The sequence below is a fragment of the Macaca thibetana genome, chromosome X, assembly GCF_024542745.1.
Source record: "Macaca thibetana thibetana isolate TM-01 chromosome X, ASM2454274v1, whole genome shotgun sequence".
NCBI classification, from domain to species: Eukaryota; Metazoa; Chordata; class Mammalia; order Primates; family Cercopithecidae; genus Macaca; species Macaca thibetana.
The window spans coordinates 24,196,936-24,215,710 of NC_065598.1; the positions used below are offsets into that span (position 1 = coordinate 24,196,936).

General features: G+C 40.9%; 1 protein-coding gene across 1 annotated transcript in view; it reads left to right on the forward strand.

Moving 5' to 3' along the window:
• PDK3 (pyruvate dehydrogenase kinase 3) overlaps window positions 1–18,775 on the forward strand; it is an 80,406-nt gene that overhangs the window by 24,779 nt on the left and 36,852 nt on the right. The window contains exons 2-5 of the mRNA XM_050777370.1: window positions 4,371–4,512; window positions 9,503–9,574; window positions 13,988–14,172; window positions 15,867–15,956. Coding sequence (XP_050633327.1) covers window positions 4,371–4,512; window positions 9,503–9,574; window positions 13,988–14,172; window positions 15,867–15,956 — 489 coding nt within the window. The remainder of the gene's footprint in view (window positions 1–4,370; window positions 4,513–9,502; window positions 9,575–13,987; window positions 14,173–15,866; window positions 15,957–18,775) is intronic.

Here is an 18,775-nt window from a genome sequence, read left to right on the forward strand (position 1 = left end):
GAAGAGATGAGAACCTGACTGCGGCCACCTCACGCCTGCCAGCCAGCTCTCACTGCTCACGACATGCTTGTATCCTGTGGCTCCTAACAGGCTGCCAACTTGGAAATTTAAACATGTATACTTTCATTACCCCCAAAAACTCATAATTGTGAAAAAATTATTAGTTCATACTGATACTCCCAGTTTCAGTTTAACACCAGAATTATTCTACTTCTTCCCTATTCCAGAACTTCCTTTTTCCTGTTAAAGAAAAAAAAAAAATTGGCTAGGCGTGGTGGCTCATGCCTGTAATCCCAACAGTTTGAGAGGCCAAGGCGGGCAGATCACCTGAGGTCAGGAGTTCAAGACCAGCCTGGCCAACATGGTGAAACCCTGTCTCTACTAAAAATACAAAAATTAGCTGGGCGTGGTGGTGGATGCCTCTAATCCCAGCTATTCCAGAGGCTGAGGCAGGGAGAATTGCTTGAACCCGGGAGGCGGAGCTTGCAGTGAGCCAAGATCGCACCATCACACTCCAGCCTGGGTGACAGAGTGAGACCCTGTCTCCAAAAAAAAAAAAAAAGGAAAGACAAAGAAAAGAAAAAAAATTATCTGATACTTGTTAAAGATGGTAGGGAAGGCGGCCGGGCGTGGTGGCTCAAGCCTGTAATCCCAGCACTTTGGGAGGCCGAGACGGGCGGATCACGAGGTCAGGAGATCGAGACCATCCTGGCTAACACGGTGAAACCCCGTCTCTACTAAAAATACAAAAAAAAAAAAAAAAACTAGCCGGGCGAGGTGGCGGGCGCCTGTAGTCCCAGCTACTCGGGAGGCTGAGGCAGGAGAATGGCGCAAACCCGGGAGGCGGAGCTTGCAGTGAGCTGAGATCCGGTCACTGCACTCCAGCCTGGGCTACAGAGCAAGACTCCGTCTCAAAAAAAAAAAAAAAAAAAAAAAAAAAAAGATGGTAGGGAAGGCTTTATTCAAGAGGGACCCCTATAGTGGGAGTTTTGCAGTAGTGGGGAGAGATCAGGCTGATCTCCTAGTGCAACAAGGACAAGTGGAAATTTATAGCCAAGGAGCAGGGTGTGGGTCAATGGGTGGAAAGTTACTAAGAGGAAAAGTCCAGGTTGGAGGGGATTCTTGTTGAAGGCAGGCCAGGGTGATAAGATATCGAGGGTAGGGGGATCAGACACCAAGGGTAGGGGATTTTCACTGAAATGACTCAGCAGGATTTTTGCTAAGACTGGACTAAGCAGGTCAAGATAGAACCCAAAGTCGAGGCCTAGTCAAAAAGAGGACTCAGAGCCAGATGCGCTGGCTCACGCCTATAATCCCAGCACTTTGGGAGGCTGAGATGGGAGGATCGCTTGAGCCCAGGAGTTCGAGACCGGCCTGGGCAACATGGCAAAACCCCCTCTTTACTAAAAATACAAAAATTAGCCAGGTGTCCCAGCTACCTGGGAGGCTGAGGTGGGGGAATCACTTGAGCCCAGGAGGTTGAGGCTGTAGTAAACCGTGATTGTGCCACTGCACTGCAACCTGGGTGACAGAGTGAGACCCTGTCTCCAAAAACAAACAAACAAATAAGCAAACCCAGGAGAACCTGGTTCAAGTTTGGTCAAAGGAGAGAGTCTTTGTCATCCCACAGTGAGAACATCAATGTTTCTTTTGTGATTTAAAGAGAATTTCCTTTCTGTTTAACCAGGATGCAAAGTATTTCTCCCGGCATGTGAAAAGCTAGACTTATATTTTAACTTAGATAATAGGGAATTCATTTTATAATGAGATTCACTGTGATAAATAGCAGCATTTTTAGTGCATTTAAAGTTAAAGTTATATTCATACAGAACCTTTTAGGAATAATATACGGATGCTTCTTGACTTACAGTGGGGTTACATCCTGATGAATACATCATAAGTCAAAAATATTGTAACTGAAAAATGCACTTGGCCAGGCATGGTGGCTCATGCCTGTAATGCCAGCACTTTGGGAGGCCAAGATGGGTGGATCACTTGAGGTCAGGAGTTCGAGAACAGCCTGGCCAACATGATGAAACCCTATCTCTACTGAAAACACAAAAACTAGCCGAGCATTGTGATGGGCGCCTGTCATCCCAGCTACTTGGGAGGCTGAGGCACGAGAATCGCTTGAACCCAGTGGGTGGAGGTTGCAGTGAGTGGAGATTGTGCCACTGCACTCCAACCTGGGTGACAGAGTGAGACTCTGTCTCAAAACGAAAAAGCACTTAATAATTAGATAAACCCATCATAAAGTCAGAAGATTAAACAATCAAGAAATCATAAATTGAACTGTTTTAAGTTGGGGACTGTCTCTATATTATTTGAAGCAAAATGACCAGAGCTAGTTGGACGTGGTGGCTCACGCCTGTAATCCCAGCACTTTGGGAGGCCGAGGCGGGTGGATCACAAGGCCAGGAGATCGAGACCATCCTGGCTAACATGGTGAAACCCCGTCTCTACTAAAAATACAAAAAATTAGCCCAGGCGTGGTTGTGGGCGCCTGTAGTCCCAGCCATTTGGGAGGCTGAGGCAGGAGAATCGCTTGAACCCAGGAGGCAGAGGTTACAGTGAGTCGAGATCGTGCCATTGCACTCCAGCCTGGGTGACAGAACAACACTCCGTCTAAAAAAAAAAAAAGACCAGAGTCATTTTAAATGTTAATTGCCTAAGGCCAAATGAATGTGTATAGAATAGATGTTGGAAGGTCATTGCGGGGGCATTTCACCCCTTCCCCTCTTACTTGAAGTAGGTATTTGAGGATTAAGGTCTTTATCACAGTGAAAGTACAAAGGAGAAAAGTGAATCATCAATTAGTTAAAAGATTTACCAAAGGCCTTCCATATACTCACTTAGGATGAGGGAAATGAGGAATGGATTATTTCAGACTTTCATCTTTTATTGTAACTTTTTTGAGAATGGAGAAGTGGGTCAGGGATGAGTGGGGAAGAAAGGTTCTGCAGATGACTTTCTAGACTAGGTTCTTTTATTCAAGTTTTATTTGGTAGGGAGAGCAAATGAATAAACCAGAATGTGACTGGAAGTGTTAGAAAATTGGATTTACTTCTGAATCTCTGACTTGCTGCCTTCATGACCTACAGAAGAATAAGGAGAGTTTGGTAGAGAAAATTGTTAAATGAGCTCTGCTCATCTCTCTCTGGGCCTGGCCACGATGTTGCCCATTTCTGTGCAGCTTCCAGGGAATATGGAACAGCAAAGAGGCCTAGGCAGGGCGAGGGAGATGGGATGGACTCCTCAATACCACGGAGACCAGGAGGACCAGTGTTTGTCCAACACTTGCTCCGTGTCAGCCTCCATGCACGGTATCACATTTAGTCCTTACACAAACTAGCTTTATCCCCGTTTTACAGATTAAGGCAGCTGAGACTCAGAAGTGAAGAAGCTTACCAAAGTTTTCACAACCTGCAAATGGAGGAATTGGGGCTGGAGGACATTTGTGTCTCCAAAGCTCATGCCTTTTCTATCAGGCCCTCCACCACCAGCCACCATGGAGTTTCCAGCAGGGCTGGGGGTTGCAGGCCAGGCTGATGCTAGAACTCTTCTTGCCACATGACAGCAGAGGAAGGAGCTCAGGTTTCCTCTTTTAAGTGGCCAGGTATGTTTCCTCTCATGGCATCTTGTTTATGTAAATTTTATGCACAGCCAGTTCAGGGAAGCCTCCAGAAGGCACTGACCTCCTTCCTTATGGTTACAGTGAGTCGAGATGTGGCACAGTAGATCCCTCTGCCTCTGAGTACACCCAGGAGATAGTTTCTCTGGCATGTTTCTCTGGCACATGCCAGCCCTGTGTCTCAGTCAGAGCCTCTCCTCTGGAATCACAGGGTCTCTGGGGTCTGTGGCTACTTCCCAGAAGGGCAGAACTACGGTCCCTGAAGAAACACACTGTAGGAAAATCTTAGGAAACAGTTGGCACACACAGTAGGTGAATATTTGTGAAATGAATGGATCCGTTGCCTCCTGGAAAGCCCTATGAACGGGAGTGGATTTACATGTTCTGTTACTTTTGTACTTGGCAGTTTTCCCACGGTATTTATTTGAAAACAAGTTCAGATTATATCCCAGGTCACTTTTATATTGCCGCTGGTAACGCTAGGAACGTTTTTGTGTTAAGAAAAAAAAAAACAAACAAAACTGCTTTCAAGGTTGCCTCTTGTAATGAATGTTCTTTTTCTCTGCTAATTAAATTATTTTCTTCAACTTGCTATTTCAAAGGATAAAAATTCAACTAGAGACTGCAGGATTATTTAATTTTCTCTTTCCAACCAGTAGTAACCGTGCTACCATGGGAGCACTTTATTTCTCCATCTGTTAGACTATAAAATCATGGAACATTTTTCGTGTCTTAATAGGGAGAGATAATGCATGTGAGAAAACTTCATATATGTTTCTACGAAAGGAACTTCCTGTGCGGCTGGCTAACACAATGAGAGAAGTTAATCTTCTGCCGGATAATTTACTTAACCGCCCTTCAGTGGGATTGGTTCAGAGTTGGTAAGTAAACAATGTGGCTTAAAATGGATCTTCCCACAATGCTGTGAACATTTGGCAGCGGGACCATTCTCTGTAAAAGTGCACATACTGCCCATCTGGGGAATGAGTCATTTGGGATAGCTGGATTTTCCATGCAATTAAAAGTTTTTTTTTTTTTTTTCTTTATGTGCTGTTTGTTTTAAAGTTGTTTTAATGAAAATGCTTGTAAATTATACTAGACACTTTCTTGAGTTTTTCTTGTGTGTGGTGGGATTGCACTTTTTCTGACAGGGCATCTGCTGCTTTTATCAAGTCTTAACCTTACTCCTTTTGTTTTCCTTGTAAAGACATTTCTTGAAGTCAGTGCTTCTTGTAGAACAAATTAAGTCATTTAAAGGGGAACCTCAGATTGGAAAAATATCAGTTCCCTGCTGTGCTTCATTTGCTCCATGAAAAGTAGGGAAAATTTTGACAGAGTATAACGTAAACTTAAATCAGTTATAGCTCTGATGCTTGAAGCATATGTCATTTAACTGAAGACGTTGAATTTGTGACGCAAAGTTATCCGCTAGGTAAGCAGGGTGAGATCAATGAATGGTAGGATGTAAGAGCAAGTGGTGTGTTTTTAGAAAGGGATTTGCATATACAGTGTTTGAGAAACATGTGCAGGTCTACTCTGTGTTTTAAAAGCAAGGTAGAGGCCGGGTGTGGTGGCTCACACCTGTAATCCCAGCACTTTGGGAGGCTGAGGCAGGTGGATCACTTGAGGTCAGGAGTTTGAGACCAGCCTGGCCAACATGGTGAAACCTCATCTCTACTAAAAATACAAAAATTAGCCAGGCATGGTGGCATGCGCCTGTAATCCCAGCTACTCAGGAGGCTGAGGCAAGAGAATCACTTGAACCTGGGAGGTGGAGATTGCAGTGAGATAAGATCACGCCACTGTACTCTCCAGCCTGGGCAACAGAGTAAAACTCCATCTCAAAAATAATAAATAAATAAATAAATAAATAAATAAATGCAAGTAGAAGTCACTGTGAAGAAAGTTGGAGGAGTTGGGGAGGTCAGATGCCATCAGTCCTCTCAAGCAAGCATAGTGCTGTGGGAGCAGAGAGAAGCGGACAGAAATGCAAGCTGTGGTTCCGCACTGCCCCTTGGTGGGTGGGTGGAACTGACAGATTGCAGGTGACAGGGAGAGCATTTTAGAAGGGAATGGCGTGGACAGATGTAAGGAGAGTGGAACTACTAATTAGCTCGCATCTAGAGGGTTAGTGGAGGCCAGGCTACTGAAAGAGAATGGACATTCAATAGTCATTCCTCCATAGTATTAATTATAATAAATTCATAGGGTTAAAATGAATTGTCTGAGACACACTATATTAGGTGGTCTCAGAGGTACAGTGTCAAGTCTCTTTTCCAGACAAGCAGCAGCTTCTCACTGTGTGACGTGCAGTCTTTGGAATGCAGGAGAAATGAAAGAGACTGTGACTGTGGCTTTGATGTCATATAGTTCCTTGCATCCTGCTCTGGTTCCATAGCTTGTTTCAGAAAGAGCAGCAAGTTCTTGTTTGCACGAGACTTCTTTATTGCTTCAAGGCCATCATTAGAGATTTTCCAGTAGAAGGTATAAAATCCCAATTAGAGGCCACTGTGGTGGGGATTCTAGGTAGGCAGGATCAAGTCCCCTGATCCTGGTGGTGGTGACAGTTAAACATTTACTATTGCTTATGTACAGGCTGGGTCAGGGGCTTCAAAGTGAATTGCTGGGCTCTTTCGTGTTGTTTTCCAACATCAACAACCAATTCCGAGTCTCTGGATAGCAACTGGGTTCAGCAATTCAGTTCAATCCTGACACTACCTACTTGGAGTCAGGGCACACTCCACAGCTTTACAGCTCAGCCCCACAAGAATCTCCCCTACTGCAGACACCAGTCACAAGTCCTGGGCCACCTGTGCCTCTGACTGAGTGGCTGGACATTGAGTTTCCACACCCCTTCTCTCAGATTTGATAATTTGCTGGAACGGCTCACAGAACTCAGGAAAATACTTTACCTATGTTTATAGGTTTATTAGAAAGGGTACAATTCGGGAACAGCCACATGGGAGAGATGCATAGGGCAAGGTATGGGAGGCCGCATGGAGCTTCCATGCCTGCTCTGGGCACACCACCCTCCCAGTACCCCCATATGTTCACCAACCTGGAAACTCTGATGGTCGTTCAAGGGTTTTGATAGAGCTCAATCTCCAGCCCTCTCCCCTCCCCAGAAGTTGAGAATAGAGCTGAAAGTTAGTCCTCGAATCGCTTGGCCTTTCTGGTGACCAGCCCCATCCTGAGGCTATCTAGAGATCCCATCCTAAGTCACCACATTAGCATGAACTCAGGTGTGGTCAAAGGGGGCTCTTTATGGATAGCAGAAGACATTCCTGTCACTCAGAAAGTTCCAAGGGTTTTGGGAGCTCTGTGCCAGGAAGCAGGGACAAAGACCAAATGTACTTAAATGTATTATATGATACCGGCAAAGTATAGGCTCGAACAAATTGCTATGTCAACTCCGTTGTTTGGTTTTTGTCTTTTAACTCTTCCTTTTCCACATCCATTCCAAACAAATGCATGCCATTTCTTCTTTCTTGTTTCTTAAACATTCTATTTTGAAATACTTTCCTACTTAACAGAAGAGTTGCAAAACTGGTAGAAAGAATTCCCGTATACTGTCACGTAGATTCACTAATTGTGAACATTGTTAACATTTGACCACGTTCTACCATTGTCATTCATATTCTTTCTTTCTGTCTCACTCTCTGCATACACACACACACACACACGTGCGCGCACACACACATATATATCTATGTCTATATATGGCACACAGACCCATATATGGTACACATACACGATGTCTACATCATGCCCCTCTGCCGTGAATACTTTAGCATGTATTTCATTGGAACAGGTCTTAGAAAACCACAATGTGGTCATCAAATTCGGGAAATTTAACATTGATACAGTAATGTCTTCTAATATGTAGAACTTGTTCTCGCTTTACTAATTGTTGTGATACTACCCACATCTTTTTTTTTTTTTTTTTTTTTTTTTTTTTGCAATTTCTCCTCCTGATTTAGGAATCCACTTCAGGATCATGCATTGTGTTTCCCTGCCATTTTTTCCTTTTAAAAATGAATATTATGCATAATGGGCTGTGAACCCCACCACTGTCCCCTTGGTCACAGTATGTCCTCCTTGCTCTCTTGACTGTCAGGCAGGGAACCTCAGAATAATCTTTGGCTCCCTTCTATTTAAGACTTTCTTCAACTGTCCCCTCTGGAAAGGACAGGATGCCTACCTAGCTTGCTTGCGTGTGGCAGGGCAGAGGGCATCACTGGGGCTGGCTGGCTTTGACCTCTTGGCGTTTTGACCCAGTGATTTTAGCAATATCTAATCCATAGCCTTATGTGCCCAGAGACTTTTATTTATTTATTTATTTTTCTTTTTTTGAGATGGAGTCTTGCTCAGTTTCCCAGACTGGAGCGCAGTGGCACAACCTCGGCTCACCGCAACCTCTGCCTCTTGGGTTCAAGCGATTCTCCTGCCTCAGCCTCCCGAGTAGTTGGGACTACAGACAGGCATGTGCCACCATGCCCAGCTAATTTTTTGTATTTTTAGTAGAGATGGGGTTTCGCCATGTTGGCCAGGCTGGTCTTGAACTCCTGGCCTCAAGTGATCCATCCGCCTCAGCCTCCCAAAGTGCTGGGATTACAGGCGTGAGCTAACACGCCTGGTTTCCAGAGACCTTTAAAAAATGTGTCCAGTGATGAACATTCATTAGTATCAAATGCATTGTCCAAAGTTCACATGAGGCTGATGAATCAAGTGGCATTCTCATTGGAGTATTTATATGTGTAACAGTCATTTTTAGTTATTGGAGTGTCCTCATCCTCTATCCAAAGGTGTAGATAATAGGATTAGTGGCAGTTAATGGTTAGAAATAATTAGAATAAAGGGATAATTCTTTCAGAACATGTTAAAACCCCAAATAGAGATCACATATCTCTAATTGGAATATCTGAATCTCCACCAGATCCAACAGATCCTGGCTTGATATAGCTACTGCACTAATGGGCCTCTCTGGATGTCATTTTTCTATGTTCTCCAGATCTTAATGTTGGACAGACTGTTTCTTATACTGGCCCTGATTGAGATATGGAGATATTCTTAATCCAGAAGCTGTTTCTGAGGGTTTAATTGGCATTCTTCCTCCCCCATTAAGTATTGATGAAATTAATTTAACTTCTTCATGTCTAGTTTCTAAGTTCTTGGCAGGCACTTCAGCGTCACACATGTGCTTCTTAAAATATGTATGTACATTTTTGGTAATCAAACTATAGACTTGATATATAAGTTAGGATGTGTCTGTCCGTAAGTAGAGAAAATGAAACTGAACCTGGCTCATGTCACTAGAAGGTCCAGCCGTAGGGTAAGCTTTTGGTGTTGGTTTGATTCAGAGATTCACGAAGCTCTCGAGGCCCTGCTTTCGATGGCGTTGGCTTCGTTTTCAGACTGGATTCCCTCCTGGTGGCAGAATAGCTGCAGCAGTTCCAGGCTTCCAATCCACACAGCACACTGTACAAAAGCAGGGCAGGTTGGTTTCTCTGCCAGAGTCCTCCAGCGAGTCTTTTCTGTCATTTTACTAGCCTGAATTGAGACAGTATGTCCCTTCCTGAGCCATTCCCTGTGTTCAGGAGAATGCACACAGTGATAGACTTAGACCTAAACTATTGGGCTAATGAATAATTAGTGGCAAGAGAAATAGGATTGCCCAGAGAAGAATGGGACCACGCAGGATCTTTGGAGGCACCGGCTTCCCTGATACACTTGAGCCACATGGGGGATGGGGATGGGATGGAGACCTGAGTGAAAATTTGGAGTGTTCTTAGGAAGAGGGAGAGGAGGGGTGGATGCTGGGCAGGCAACTAACACAGTAACTCTTCTTTTTCTTTTTTTTTTTCATTTTAGGTATATGCAGAGTTTTCTTGAACTTTTAGAATATGAAAATAAGAGCCCTGAGGATCCACAGGTCTTGGATAAGTAAGTATGGTACCACTTACCTGAAAGTAAAAATATCTAGATAAGAAAGATTTTGGTAAATGTAATTCAAGTCATTAAGACTCAAGGAGTATGATGTGGACAAAAGCATTCATTTTCTTAATGAGTAATGACTCAACATTGAGTTTTTTTTTTAATTCGAGTTAAGAATGTAACACAATACAAAAGTAATAATGACACTTTCAGTTTTGCTTTTCTGATCTAATTCTTAATACCTTTACCCAAGGTGAACTGGGCACTCACTATGAATACTGCAGTAAATGTTCCATCTAGTGGTAGTTTTAAGAATGCAGTGGCCTTTGTATATACATGAATTTATCTACTCAATCCTTTACAATTAAAAAAAAAATTTCAACAGGATATTACATTTGAGCTCAAAAACTGTAGTGGTTTTGTTTTGGAGAGGCATAAAAGAGTACGTTTTTTATATAGCAACCTGAATTCTATTGTATTGCTCCCATTATGCACAGACTGGCAAATTATGCCGATGAGATATTTCTGTTTCTCATTTTTATTTATCCCAGGAACACTAACTCTAGCTGTGACTATGTTTTCCCCTCCAAGAGAAATTAAATATCCCTTTCACATTAATCTCTTCCTCTTTCATGTATATGTGAGTGGATGCATATGGTAGGCCTGTTGTACTGAGGAATTTCTAAGTATAAACTAGTCCACATAGTTGTGAGACTGAACACCTGACTTAATAGATGTTCCATAAGAAGAACTAGGAAAATACCATGTTATACAAGCAACCTTAGGAGGTATTTAACCCAGTCCTCTCAATCCACAGATAAGGAAACTGAGGTCAGAGATGTGAAGTGACTTGCCCAAGATTGTGACCATTCATAGCAAAGCTGGACCTATAAGTTATGTTTTCGTTTGAGCCATGAGTAGCTAGTTCTAGTCTAGTTGTAAACTAAAATTCAAAGGAAAAACAAAAGCCCTCACCTATTTTATACTTTGTTGGGTGTTTTGTCTAATAGATCTGTGAAATGTGGAAGGCGGGGAAGCATTGGGTTAGAGCCCCAGATGTAGCGTTTTCCTTGATATAAGCCACTGCTGTCATTTAAGCGATCAGTATTAAATGAATTCAATCCAGGAGCTTTGTTTTCTCAAAAGTCGTTAGCTGGTAATCATTTGGTGGAAATCGGAAAACCTAGGGCTGACCACTCTAGCTCCAGATTTTAGAACAGATTTGTAGAAGTATAGTTGGTCCTTTGTATTGGCAGGTTCCACATCCTTGGATTCAACCAGCCGCAGATCGAAAAGATATTCAGGGAAAATAAAAAAAAAGCAATTAAAAAATAACAATGCAACAATAAGAAATAATACAGATTTTTAAAATACAGTTTAACAACTGTTTAAATCATATTTAGATTGTATCAGGTATTATAACTAGTCTAGAAATGATTTAAAGTATCAGAGAGAATGTGAGTAGGCTGTATACACTGTTTTAGACAAGGGACTTGAGCATCTGAGGATCTGGGTATCTTCGGGGATCCTGGAACCAGTCCCCTACAGATACTGAGAGACGACTATACATGATATTAAATTTCTGCTGTGTTTTTCCTGGAGTCCTGTCTCAGTTTCTGGAACAGGTTATCAGATGCGATTTATGGTCATGAGCCTGCTTTGCAAACTGTCAGTGCTTAATCCAGTGTGTGCTTGACCATCGCAATAATAGCTGAGCTCTCACTCCGTGAGTTTTGTAACTTGCCTAGGTTCATGTAGCTAGTTACGATAGTTGGCATTCGAGAAGTATGATGTTCTTGGTGAAGGAAGGAGTGAAAGGTGAGCGAGTACCATGGTAGCAGCCTTTTCTGTTTACCAAGAGGTTGTATGGGATCACCAGCAGGGAAATCATTTTAGTAAAGCAAAAGTAGCTTAGAAGACAAGCATGTTGATCATTTATGATAGAGTTTAGAAGAGCCCGGAAGATTAGAGGAGAATTCTGAGCATTGAGCCATTGAGGTAAGTCTCCCCACTTCAGATAAGTTGAGGCACTTCTCTACTATAATGAATCGTTTCACTTTAGTAATATTTAACTTACAAATACATTGCAATGAGTATTAAAGGACAAATTGTCCATTATAAAATTTTTTGTGAATAATCATGGCCTAATTTCAGAGTTTTACATCTTTATTGTCATTGTATGTATGTATTTGTTACAGAAATATTTCATCATTCAGAAAAATAAGACTATTCAGATAAGTAAAAAAAAAAAAGCCACCCCAATTTCTACTACCAGGGGACAACAACTATTACTATTTTCCTTTCTTCCATGCTTTTCCCTAGGCATGCATATATTTATATGTGTAAAATATTTTTACAAACATAACAAGTGTCAACATTGTAGATCTACGCCATTATTAATAGTGTCATAATATTCATGTTAATAGTCCATCTTCAGATAGTTCATGCAATTTGATCGTCTATCACTGGATTTTAGACTGGTTTGTAGTTTTCGTGCTACTATAAACAATGCTTTAAAGAACAACTTTTAAATACATCTGTTGGCCGGGCACGGTGGCTCACGCCTGTAATCCCAGCACTTTGGGAGGCCAAGGTGGTCAGATCACCTGAGGCCAGGAGTTTGAGACCAGCCTGGGCAACATGGTGAAACCCTGTCTCTACTAAAAATATGAAAATTAGCCAGGCATGATGGCGGGCACCTGTAATCCCAGGTACTTGGGAGGCTGCAGGAGAATTGCCGGAACCCGGGAGGCAGAGGTTGCAGTGAGCCAAGATTGTGCCACTGCACTCTAGCCTGGGCAACAGAGCAAGACTCTGTCTCATAAATAAATAAATAAACACACAAACAGCTGTTCACCTTGTCCAGTTATTTTCCTAGGATCAATTCCTGGAAGTGGAATTATTTTCTTTGGGCTTTTGCTATATGTTGTTAATTGTCCTGAGAAGTGCCTCAGTTAAGCCCCAAACTCTAACTGATGCTGATACATGGAGAATAATAAGTATCACGTTTGTTTTAATTTGCTTTTCTTATTTGTAAGGGTGAAGTTATTGGCATTTGTGCTTCTTCTTTGGTAAATTTTGCATTGATAGCAGATCCTTTGCCTAGTTTTCTGATGGGGTGCTAGTTTTTTCCTTTTCTTAAGGTTTTTTTTTTTTTTTTCCACTTAATTTATTAATGTGTGTCCCTATAGGATTGCTAAAATTGTACATAGTCATATCATTTGTTTCTACCTTTGGTATTAAGCTTAGAACAGCCCTCCTTATCCCAAGATTATATACTTATTCACCTGATTTTTCTGTTATCATTTCTGTGATTTCACCCTTTTACATTTTTAATCCAGTATTTGGTTTAAGTCTTGAAATTAGGATGTGACTTAAATTGTTAGCCCACTGTTCCAGTTAACTTGATTATTAGTTTGATTGTTTACCTACTGATTTGCAATGTCACTTTCTCAATATGCTCAATTTTTATATATACATACTCACTCATGAGCCTAGTTCTAAACTTTTTGTTTAGTTCTATCGACTGACTTGTCTTCTACCATTCTTAATGTATTTTCCCCTATGCATATTTACAATAATAAGCCAGATATTTGAATAGTTGAATTGCCTGTGTTCTATCTGCATTTCATCACTATATTTTACTGCTGCAAGATATTTATTTCCAAATTTTACTCTTAAATTGTGTGTATGAGACACTTCGGGAGGCCAAGGTGGGCGGATCACGAGGTCAGGAGTTCAAGACCAGTCTGGCCAATATGGTGAAATCCCGTCTCTACTAAAAATATGAAAATTAGCCAGGCATGGTGGCGTCCACCTGTAGTCTCAGCTACTCGGGAGGCTGAGGTAGAAGAATTGCTTGAACCCGGGAGGCGGAGGTTGCAGTGAACCGAGATCGCACCACTGGACTCCAGCCTGGGCGACAGAGTGAGACTCCGTCAAACAAACAAACAAAACCCAAAAAACAGTGTGACGTTATTTCTTTATTCATGGAAGCTATTGCTTTGAGATTCCATTAATCAATCCTTGGAGATTTTGGGGGATTGTCCTCATGTTCTCAGAAGAAATACTGATATGTTCTGCAATTCTTTATTCAACTTTTATAGAACCTGTATTTATTTGTAATCACTTATCCAAAAAGTCAGTGGATTCCTAAAAGGGTATTTGAGCATTTTTTTTCTGTACTAGAACCTTTTACTTTTTGCACCTCTGAAAGAAGAGTTTCTGTAGAAATACGGTTGCAAGCAAAAACTTGGCTCATACTTTTAGTTTCTTGTGAGTGGTTCCTTGTTGTATGTAGTAAGAATAATGTCTTTACTTATAAAAATACCAGCAGACAACTAGTCTGGGGACAGAACTGGGAGGTCTGCATCAGCCCATGAGATACTAAGACTGACCACGTTTTGTTTCCCTCTCACACAGCTTTCTACAAGTTCTGATTAAAGTCAGAAATAGACACAATGATGTGGTTCCTACAATGGCGCAAGGAGTGATTGAATACAAGGAGAAGTTTGGGTTTGATCCTTTCATTAGCACTAACATCCAATATTTTCTGGATCGGTTTTATACCAACCGCATCTCGTTCCGCATGCTTATTAATCAGCACAGTAAGTTGGGGTTTGTTGGTCCAGTTTTGAAAAGGTAACCATAGTGATTTCTCCCAAATGTTTTCCTGTTGTTAATTTACTGACCTGCATTTTTGGTTGTAGAAATTTCATTTCTAGTTTAGTTTTTCGTAAGTGAATCCTAGCCATTAAAAAGCTATTAATTTGTATTCTTGGTTAAAATAAATTTTTGAAAGGCTTTTATGAGGCTCACATTAGAGACAGGACCACTGCGTACCTTTTAAGTCTCTGCCGATACAGTCCTGATGGGGATGGGGGACCGCCTTTAATGGCAGCCGGGCCTTCATCTCTGAATACTTTTATGTATCTCAGATTGTATTCTTTTCTTTATCCCGGATGTTATGTGTTTTCCTTTTTAGTTTGAAAAACATTAACACTGGGAATATTGAATTGGATGTTGGTGATAGGAGCCATCAGTTCTTTATTTCACAGTGATCAGTGAAGTCAGATTAAGCCAGACTGTCAGCCCATAATCTCGTACTGAGAGTTTTAGTCTGTTCTTTAGGGTACTAAGCAGATATGAAAAAAACAACTAAAATTCCCTACACATAAAAAACTTTTTGGCTTATCTTCAGCACTGTCTCTTTGGCTGATTTTATAATCCTTGAGGAAAAGCATCCACATGTCTAGAGCATAATTCACCCTGTTTGCTGCATTACAAAGTGGACAAAGTGTCTTTATTTTACTAATTTGATTTATTGGGATAAGTGAATGTTACACAACTATTAAATGTGGCTTTCTATTAAATGTATATCCTCAAAATGGAAATGTATGACAATTTACAGGAATAAAAGAGCCTAAATACTATTCAACTAAATACTTAGATAACTCCAATTGCTTTCTGATCTAAATACATGTGTACACATATATACATGCATGTTTTTAGGTCATTAGTTAAGCCTACACACCTCTGTTTTTCTTCACCTTAATCAGTTGGAACTTTATTAATTGGCCTAATGCCTGTATTTATCATTTTTCATAGTTTAAAATCTCCCCTATTTTATTTAGGCGTCCTTCTTTTGTTAGTCACAATTTTTGCTTTGTTTAAAAATAACACCTATAAATATTTGGATGCAGATTGCTTTTTTCTTTGGGGCTTATTTTGGCTTTTATTCAGAAACAAAATTTTGCAAATCTTGTATATTGTGAAATTATCCGAGTGTATTTTTAAAAATACTTGAACAAGTATTGTTTGTGTATACAACATCGAAACATAATCTTCTTGGGGGAGGCATCTGAAATGCTGCCAGCAAAGATATTTTACAGGCTTGTCCCAATGGTATAGACTACGTGTTCTAAATATTTAATAAAAGTAGGAATAAGTGTCTGGAGTAGTACTAAGAAGGTGGGTATACTTGACTAAGGATGAAAGGAAGTTTCTTCATCCATGTCACATTGGGAGCGGAAGAATGGGTTGAGCACCTGGCACATGTCACTACTTTAGAACCTGCTAACTGCAGCTGACAGACCTTAAAGCACATCCTCCTCCTTCATTGACCAATAAGAGTTGCTCACCCATCAATTGTGTGTATTCCATTGCTCTAAGTTGCTGTGGATGCTAAAATGATTTTTACAAGTAAGAGATCCTTTCTAAACATAAGCCCCTGTATTTCCCTGCGTGACCATCCCAGCCTGCTGTGTTTTAATCCCCTCCCTTTCCTTTTGTGTTCGTCTAGCACTTCTGTTTGGGGGTGACACTAATCCTGTTCATCCTAAACACATAGGAAGTATCGATCCCACCTGTAATGTGGCGGATGTGGTGAAAGGTAAGGAGACCGTTGTAATGGTATCGATTACATTACAAATCGGATCGTGGTTTATTTGAGGCAACTTGTCTATAGGGTTATTTTGCAGTGCAGTCTGCTGATTCATCAGGTCACTCTGGGCCCAAGCCACCTGATCCAGATGAAATGTTCTTTCTAGGCAGTTCAGGAAAGATGCATAATTGGTAATGCTCAAAATGTGAGTTTCTACTTTATTGATTAGAGTTTCATTTGTAGTTCTGTCTCAAACAGTAAACCTTTAAGTAAGACTCTGAGTGCCACTGTTATCTGAAAATTTCAGAGAATCCAAATTCTTGTCATAAAATTAGGTTGAATTCACATGTCTATAAAATTTAAACATCTTTCTGTTGTTCACATCTGGCTTTAGAATTTATGTGGCATGTAAGTTTCATGGGTTCATTGGACATTAAGCTAGACATTGTTCCAGTATCCTCTGGGAAGAACCAAGCCCTATATCCGTAAGTCCCTGGTACCCAGGCACTTTGAATTTGAACAGCAGTTTCTTCATTATTTATTCATTTAAGATCAATGCTGTCTCCAAGAAACCTTCTGGTTGTGAGCGATCCACCAGGTACCTCTTCAGTTTTCTTCAGTGTTATGGTTACTTTGTGCAACCTCATATCCCCAAATTGTCCCTTTCTGCAGATTATATCTCCTGTGTTAGCCTTTATCTCACTTCTCTAAACACTCACCTCACAAGTTTCATGGGTGCAGTTCTCTCTGATCTCCATCAAGGATCTTTGTTGCTCCTCAGCAGCCATGGCAAAGGAAAACCTCTGCAATTTGTTTACCGTGGGCATTCCTAAACCCAGGGAGGAGGACCAGACCTGTTGGTTTTAGCTTAGCCTAGGATTGTCAAGCTGCGCTGGCCTTTGTTGAGTCACAACACATTTACTCACGTTATTTCAGTTATAAGGTGAATCAGCCCAGCCTCAGCTCTCTAGGAATCCTATTGGTTGCTCTCTCACAAGATAACTTTGTGGTTCATCAGAACCTCCAAAGGCCTCCAGGGGCAAGGAGGAAAGGGTCAGTCTTATCATAGCTTGTATGTTCATTAGGCCCTAGCTCAGTGCCTTTTATGAAACAGAAAACTTGATTCAGACAGTTGATTACCCCTTTGAGAAAAAGGCATAATTTAGAAAGCAAAAGTGCATTGTGATATATGGTATGTGTGCCTTTTCTCTTGAACTGTAACCAATTTGAGGTCAGGGTTTGTGTCTTACATTTGTTTTATAACTTGCATAGAACCAAGTGTAGTGCTTGTGTAGGTGATTAATAAATATTCCTTGGTTTGATACATTTTAAATCTTTTGAAAATATACTTTTAAAAACAGCTTTATTGAAATATAATCTCATATGATAAACTTCACCCATTTAAAATGCTCAATTCAGTGGTTTTTAGTGTATTCACAGAGTTGTGCAACCATCACTACAATCCAATTGTAGAACATTTTCTTTTTTTTTTCTTTCTTGTTTTTTTTTGAGATGGAGTCTCTGAGGCCCAGGCTGGAGTGCAGTGGCGCGATCTCGGCTCACTGCAAGCTCCGCCCTTTGGGTTCAAGCGATTCTCCTGCCTCAGCCTCCTGAGTAGCTGGGATTACAGGCGCACGCCACCATGCCTGGCTAATTTTTGTATTTTTAGTAGAGACGGGGTTTCACCATGTTGGCCAGGATGGTCTCGATCTCCTGACCTCGTGATCCACCCGCCTTGGCCTCCCAAAGTGCTGGGATTACAGGCATGAGCTACCACGCCAGGCCTGTAGAACATTTTCATCACCCCAGAAAGAAACCCTGGACCCGTTAGCAGTCACTGCCTTCTACCCTTCTGTCTAGCCCTAGACAACCACTAATCTACTTTCTGACTCTGTATAGATTTTCCTATTATAGGCATTTCATATAAACAAAGCAATATAATATATGGTCTTTGGTAACTGGCTTCTTTCACTCAGCATAACATTTTCAAGGGTCATTGACATTGTAGTATCTTTCAGTACTTTATTCCTTTTTATGGCTGAAAAATATTCCATTGTATGAATATAACACATTTTATTTTTCTCTTCATGTTAGCTGGGTGATCTTAGACTCGGTTAAGTAACCTCTTTGGGGCTTACATTCTTCATCTGTAAAATGATGCTCTTGATAATTCACCTATATTGTAGCGTTAAATAAATTCATTTTTGTAGAACTCCTAAAGCGATGCTAGTACACAGTAAAGGCTGTAGACAGGTTTACTAGCAGCAGATAGTCCTTGGGTGTCAGACACGTCATTTGGCTTCCCATTTACGCCATTGATTCTATAATAGGTTGGTGCCTTTATTTTGTTTCTGGCATAAATTATAAAATATTTTTAAAAGTCATTTCAGGCTTTTATAAGACAGTTGGAAATTTGAACACTGGATATTTGACATTAAAAATATGTTAACTTTTTAAGTGTGATATTGGTATTTGGTGGTGTTTTTATAAAGGAGTACTAGCTTTGAGAGAGGTATTTTAAAATATTTACACATGATATGAAATGATGTGAGATTTGCTTAAAAGTTATGCACAGGGAAGGGAGTGAAAAGGACTGGGCATTTGTTGAAAATTCTTGAGGTTGTTGATGGGCACATGGGGTTCATTATACTATGCTCTATACTTGGGTATGTGTTTGGAATTCTTCACGGTAAACGTATTAGTCTGTTCTCATGTTGCTATAAAGAACTACCTGAGACTGGGTAATTTATAAACAAAAGAGGTTTGATTGACTTACAGTTCTGCATGGCTGGGGAGGCCTCAGGAAACTTACAATCATGGCAGAAGGG